Genomic DNA, 6864 nt, shown 5'->3' on the forward strand with positions numbered 1-6864 from the left:
ATATATATATATATGTGTGTCCCCAACACATCCAATTGTTAACAAATATAGTAAGAAACTGTAATAGTTATGCAATTATGAAAACATTTACCTCTCAGAGCTCCCAGCTAAACCTGGTCTAACACAAACAAAAGCTCCACCTTTTCCTTTCAATAGCCTCGCTATTTAACGAGCCCACTGTGCACCAGAAACATAAAATTGAGATGCATCAACTACCTGTGATCTCAAAACAAGACTGTGTTCCCCCCAAAAACCCAGTGAAAGCTGAACTGCGTGTGCGTATTTGTGCAGAGAAACAAGGATGTGGTCAGGATGTCGGAGAGCTTCTTCATCTGTGCTACCTGAAGCATACAAAAACAACTGCTGTGACAACGGGGGCATCCAGTTCTAACACCTGTCATCTACACTTAAGGGATTTTAAGCGCTTTTAGTTTGAAAGTGACTAAAAACCATAATAATATAGAGGGGAACATGGGATATGATAACTGGTGACGTGCTAGGAGACACGTTCTTTGTGTCCTCAAATAAATACAACCAGAAAATAATTCATTAAACGTGTCTGGCATCTAATCGTTTCCGTAAAATGTTAAGGTGTTGAAGTAACATAGCCGTGCCAAAACGTTGGCTAATGGGATCAGTCTATTTACTGGAAAGGTAGAAAACAACATTCCATTAAACCGCTTCTGGACGTTGCGTCTGGTTACGACGTATTCGTTAAAAATGTTTTCCAAAATCTTCTTACAAGGTGAGAGGCTTCTATAACAAAATCAACTCGTTTATTAATCAAACTAAATCAATTTCTATTAAAATAAAGTTGGAACGTGTTGTGTTTGAGGTGGTAACGCAGTTATTTTGGCTAACAGGCAAGCTAGCGTTACTTTCAGTTAATATGCTAGCAAAAAAAAGCTACCGCAGCGTCGTTACTACCAAACGTTTTGGTAGCATTCTCTGCATTTTAAAAGTGAAGTCAACTATTTCACGGTATTATCTTCTTCTTACAACGCGTTGAATATTTTAATTACATATCGTCAAATGTAAAAAATAAAAAAGAAACAAAAGCGAACATTAAACTCGCAGTTGCGTTTGTAAACACGGTTGGTTCGGAGGAGTGATTCGGTTTCAGATGATAGTCAGGTCGCTAGCCTGGCCTCAAACTCACCGTGATGTTGCAGTGGATGATCAGCAGCTTCTCTCTTGTTACGTTGAATTGGCAGCTTAGTTCGTCGGGTTTCCAGTCTATTATTCGAAACCGCTCGTGATTTGGGTCAAAAATCGACTCCAGAAACTTCAGCTCGGCCTTCAGCCCCGAAACCGACATCTTCTGTTCATCTCAAAGCACCAGGCCGCTGGCGGAGGGGAAGTCAGGGCGGAATGCGACCGCGCAGTGGAGTCGGTTCTTCGGATCTCGCATATTAGCGTGAGAACAACAACAAAGAGCCGGAGACTGAGCTGAAAACCATTAATAAGTTGCGCATTTTTCCACATACTTTACGCATTATTTTAGCAAAAATAATTTTGGGTAATTTCAAATATACATATATAATTTGTCTGTTCTAGGAGTAGTATTTATTCAGCTTAGCAAAAATAATAGTAATAATAAAACATTAAGTAGGGAAATGCAATAAATAGAACCTTGAAGTTCTATTTATTGTTTTAATACAATATAGACATATTATGTTTATGTATATGTTCATTTACATGTAACAGTCATGTTTTTACATGACTGTTAGGCAGGGCCGGATTTACAAAGATGCCGGCCCCTGGGCTGGAGTCATATTTGGTGCCCAATCTATGGGCTCCAAAACTAACATAATTAGTTTTGGGGCTATATATATATACAACACCTGCTGTCAGTCAAGACATCACTAAAATAGGATATGCCTGACAAAGTGAAGTATAGCATAAGATCATCAAAAGCTAGACATTACGCCAAGATCCAAAGAAATTCAGAAACATGAGAAAGAAAGTAATTGAAGTTTGGGACTCCAGTGTATCACAATGAGAGCTATTATTCACAAATTGTGAAGACATGGAACAGTGGTGAACCTTCCCAGGAGTGGCGAACCAACCAAAATTATCCCAATAGCGAAGCAGAATCATCCAAGAGGTCACAAAAGACTCCACAACAACATCCAAAGAACTGCAGGCCTCACTTGCCTCAGCTAAGGTCAGAGTTTATGCCTCCACCATAAGGAGAAGAGTGGATAAAATGGCCTGCATGGCAGACAAAAACTATTGCTGAGCAAAAAGAACATTAAGGTTCATTTCAATTTTTCCACAACACATCTTTATGATTCTCAAGACTTCTGGAAAAACATTTTGCGGACTGACAAGACAAACACTGAAGTCTTTGGAAGGTGTGTGTCCTGTTGCATTTGTATTAAAGTAATACCACATTTCAGAAAAATAACATCATACCAACAGTAAAACTTGATCCTGCTTATCAAGTTTTACTGCTGATAAGCTGTTGATAAGAATTCATGATTCCATGAATTCTGCTTTCAATCTAAAAATCCTGAAGGAAAACGTCTGGCCATCTGTTCATGACGTCAAGCTGATTAATCCAAAACACACCGGCAAGTCCACCTCTGAACAAAATGAAGATTTTGGAGTGGCCTAGTCAAAGTCCTGACCCAGGTAACTTTTATATGTTGTGGCATGATCATAAAAAGGTCTTTCTTGTTCAAAAATGCAATGATGAATGGGCCAAAATTCCTCCATACTTCTGTAAAAACAAAACAAAACAAACAAAAATCTTTTAAGTTATTGCAAATTATTAAATTTGTTACAGCTAAGGGTGGCCCAACCATTTAGTGGACAATCACTTTTTCACACAGACCATGTAGGTTACCTTCATTTAAAAATTACATTTTGTGTTTACTTGTGTTGTCTTTGACTGACATTTAAACTGGTTTGATGTTCTGAAACACTGAAGTGTGACAAACATGCAAAAAATGAGGAAATCAGGAAGGGGGCAAACACTTTTTCACACCTCTGTTGCTATTCTTAGTTAACTGTAGAGCTCAGAACACAAAAAGTACTATTATGTACCATATAGTTCACCTAAAAAAACCCTGAATATATATAAAAAAATAAAGATAAAACCAGCATTGATACTTATTTAGAGGGAACCTGGAGAATAATTTCCTTATTATTTTCCAGCATAACTCAAAATGTGGTATAATCTAGATCATTTATGTAAATTAACATTTTAAAAGCATATTTAATAACCTTGTTTAACTGAAAGTACTTTAACAACACAATGCTTAACGTTTTAATCAGATCAGTTCAGTTTAACCGGAAGCTGCTCTAACTTGACACTAGATGGCGTCACAGATTAATCTGTTCCGTGTTCTGCGTGAAACAAAACATGAACCACTATGACAGTTCAATGACCAATGTACACATTTCATAACACAACTATCACAGCGTATGTGACGTTTGACTCCAAGACACACAAACAGAGCAGACAAGGAGGAGAGCAAAGTGTTTTCTCTTCAGTTGCTGTTCATAAAGATAAAAACCAGCTTCAGGTAAGAATATTAAATATTATAAAATAAAAAACTAAGTAAAGTTACCATGAAACGTGCGTCGGTTTAGTGCACACATCTTATGCAAGAGTTAAAGTCCAATGCATCATACAACATGTTCATGGAAACAACTGTTTGTGTGCCTTCAAATAGGATTATTTTAACTATATCATATTTGTAACTTGTTCTTGTGTTGAAAGTTAGAGCAGTTATTATTCTCACTTTCCAATATTTAAATATGAGTTAAGTTACAGTAGGGTTGAACAGCAAAAATGTCAGTAAACACCCAAAACCTTATTTATATCCCTGGAATGTAAATAATAATAAAAAAAATACATTACAACCGCAAACTAAAATGATTTTTACTGGGGTTTTATTTGATTAGAACAACACAAAGTATATATACTTAATATACTTGTTAACTGGAAAAACATTTCACTTTTCTTCTTTACCATTATTTTCTACTTTCTTGTGTCCTATCACATGACATATAATAGAAAGACACAGTTGTGTTGTAATGTAATAAAATGTGGAAGGTTTCAAGCAGAAGTGGGCAGACTATCCGAAAATTATACACAAGTAAAAGTAGCATTTCTTCAACATATTTTTACTCAAGTCAAAATAAAAAGTAGTTGTCCAAGAAATTACTCAAGTACAGTAAAAAAAAAAAATTGGTAAACTGGCTACTCAAATACTGAGTAGATGATCAAAACATCAATCATTTAATATTTAAAAATAACGTAAGCAGACAAACCAAAATCAAAAGTTATGTGGATGTTTTTGGTATTTTAAGGACTAAAACATTTAATATAAATAACATACAGATATTTTTTCAGTATGAAACTTATGAAACTCTTAACAAAAACTGTAGGTGTGTGTCTGTGTCGGAGAGGAAAGGCTTTAGCTGCTTAAACTCTCACTACCAGCTAAGCAAGATGAGTGGCACCAACTAATTTGCTCACTCTTTGGTTACCTAGCAACTCGCTCACTCTTTGGTTACCTAGCAACTCACTCACTCTTTGGTTACCTAGCAACTCACTCACTTTTACCTAGCAACAACCTGCTGAGTAACTTGTGGAGAAGTTGTAAGGTTTCCTCACTGTGCCTTAAACTGCTCAAAAATAATTGTGGATAAAAGAAGAAATGTCATTTCACCAGTTCGGCAGAATTTCAGATATTTAAAACAAAAAAACTGAATCAATATATCAATAATGTCTAAAATGAAATACTTATATTGTGATACATTATTCAGTCTTGTTATCTAGCTCTACAAGTGATACAGGTCACAGTTGCTGATATTTTTTAAAGGATAATTTCTACCAAGGTGTATAGAAAAGAGAGGATATGTCCCTTCACTGACTTTATTTTCTCTATTTTTGAAGGTATTCTGCGATCAGCATGAAGATGTCTCATTCCTCTTTCCTCACCTTTATGTTGCTCTTAGTGCAACTATCAGTTGCATCAGGGGGCAAAATTCTGGTGTTCCCATTGGACGGAAGCCACTGGGTAAACATGAAAGTGATCATAGAGGAACTGCATGCCAGGGGCCACGAGATCACGGTGCTTCGGCCCTCTGATAGCTGGTACATCAAGGAAAAGTCCCCCCTATACACCTCTGTCACTCTTCCCTGCCGAGGAGGATTTGAGGAAAATTTCGACGTGTACTTATCTTGACAGCTGGAGATTCGGCTTCAAATAAAACCCGAATCATTTTGGTCCAACATCTGGACTCGCATGCAAATGGAGTGGGTGCTACTAGACCAGTTCTCCCAGTTTCATAAGAAAGTGGGGGATGTAATTACACACATGTTTGAGAATGAGAATCTGATGCAGTCTTTGGACGCTGCCAAATATGACTTGGTCCTGACAGACCCTGGCATCGGTGGAGGTGCAATTTTGGCGCGCAAACTACAACTTCCTCTGGTGTTTAATGTCCGATGGACCATCCAGGGTGAAGCCCACTTCCTCATTGCTCCTTCTCCTCTCTCATACATTCCCTTTACTGCAACTGAGCTCACAGATAAAATGACTTTCCCTCAGAGATTAAAGAATGTCTTGAGTTACTTTGTAGGGAAGTACACTCTATCGTACATCTCAGAACCTGCCTACAAACCAATCGTCCAGCGGTTCTTTGGCCCTGATGTGGATTACTCAACGTTTTTCCTCGATGCCGATATCTGGCTCATGAGATTGTGTTTGAATTCCTGCGTCCAACAGTGCCCAATGTCGTCTACATAGGAGGGTTTCAGTGTAAGCCTTCTAAGTCCCTCCCTGCTGATCTGGAGGAGTTTGTCCAAAGCTCTGGAGATCACGGGATTGTTGTAATGACTCTAGGGACTTTGGTGAGCAACCTGCCTCAGGATATCTCTGAAGAGATTGCTGCAGCATTTGCTCAATTGCCTCAGAAGGTTATTTGGAGGTATGTAGGACAAAAACCAAACAACCTGGGCAACAACACATTGCTAGTGAAGTGGCTGCCTCAAAACGACCTCTTAGGTCATCCTAAAACTCGAGTATTCATCACACATGGAGGCACCAACGGCGTCCAGGAGGCGATTTACCACGGTGTTCCGGTGATTGGACTTCCTTTATTCTTTGATCAGCCTGATAATCTATCCAGGATCAAGGCGAAGGGAGCAGCTGTCATCGTAGACATTGCCATGCTCGACAGGCATAGCTTCAAAGACACTCTGATGACAGTAATTTACAACTCCACCTATGGAGATAACATGCAGACTCTCTCTAAGCTGCACAGAGATCAGCCGGTGAAACCTCTGGATCAGGCTGTGTTTTGGATCGAGTATGTCATCAGACACAATGGGGCCCGTCATCTGCAGACACACGCCCATAAAATGTCCTGGTTTGTTTACAACTCTGTTGACGTCTTCACTGCCTTGTTAGCAGCTGTTCTGCTTGTAACGATCATCTGGGTTTCAGTTGTTAGGTTGTTGTGGAAGAAAATTTTCACTGGGAGAAAAATTAAACATCACTAATGTAAAAATAAAAATGATTCTCAAGTAACATTTTTACTAATTTGTGATTTTTTTTGCATTTAAACCCTGTTGCAGTATTTTGTATGCACTCCATACCTACTAGATCATAGTGACGCAGCTTCACTGAACCCCCAGCATAAACAGCTTAATTGAATTTTAGATATATATTTTTTATATCTTCACATGGCAGAAAGACTGTATTTATTCAGGACACAAAACTTGTTTCAATGACACTGTTTATGTAATATTTTTTTAAAGGTGGCAATATTGTGACATTTTGATTATGTACAGGTTTTTCATCATGAAAACCTGTACTTTCATTTTAAATGCTGTTGTAATAC

At 38.0% G+C, this 6864-nt stretch overlaps 1 protein-coding gene and 1 pseudogene across 2 annotated transcripts in view; one reads left to right on the forward strand and one right to left on the reverse strand.

The window, feature by feature from the left end:
- Nucleotides 1–1412, reverse strand: part of LOC103130147 (ubiquitin-conjugating enzyme E2 Q2-like) — a 15264-nt gene extending 13852 nt beyond the window's left edge. For both annotated transcript variants that reach the window (XM_007541470.2, XM_007541469.2), the window contains exon 1: nt 1160–1412. In XM_007541470.2, coding sequence (XP_007541532.1) covers nt 1160–1318 — 159 coding nt within the window. In that variant the 5' untranslated portion in view covers nt 1319–1412. The remainder of the gene's footprint in view (nt 1–1159) is intronic.
- Nucleotides 1413–2410: 998 nt separating this feature from the next.
- LOC103130146 (UDP-glucuronosyltransferase 2C1 pseudogene) lies at nt 2411–6543 on the forward strand (annotated as a pseudogene).
- The last annotated feature ends 321 nt before the right edge of the window (nt 6544–6864 follow it).

This window comes from Poecilia formosa, unplaced genomic scaffold (assembly GCF_000485575.1).
Source record: "Poecilia formosa unplaced genomic scaffold, Poecilia_formosa-5.1.2 Scaffold610, whole genome shotgun sequence".
Taxonomy (NCBI): Eukaryota; Metazoa; Chordata; class Actinopteri; order Cyprinodontiformes; family Poeciliidae; genus Poecilia; species Poecilia formosa.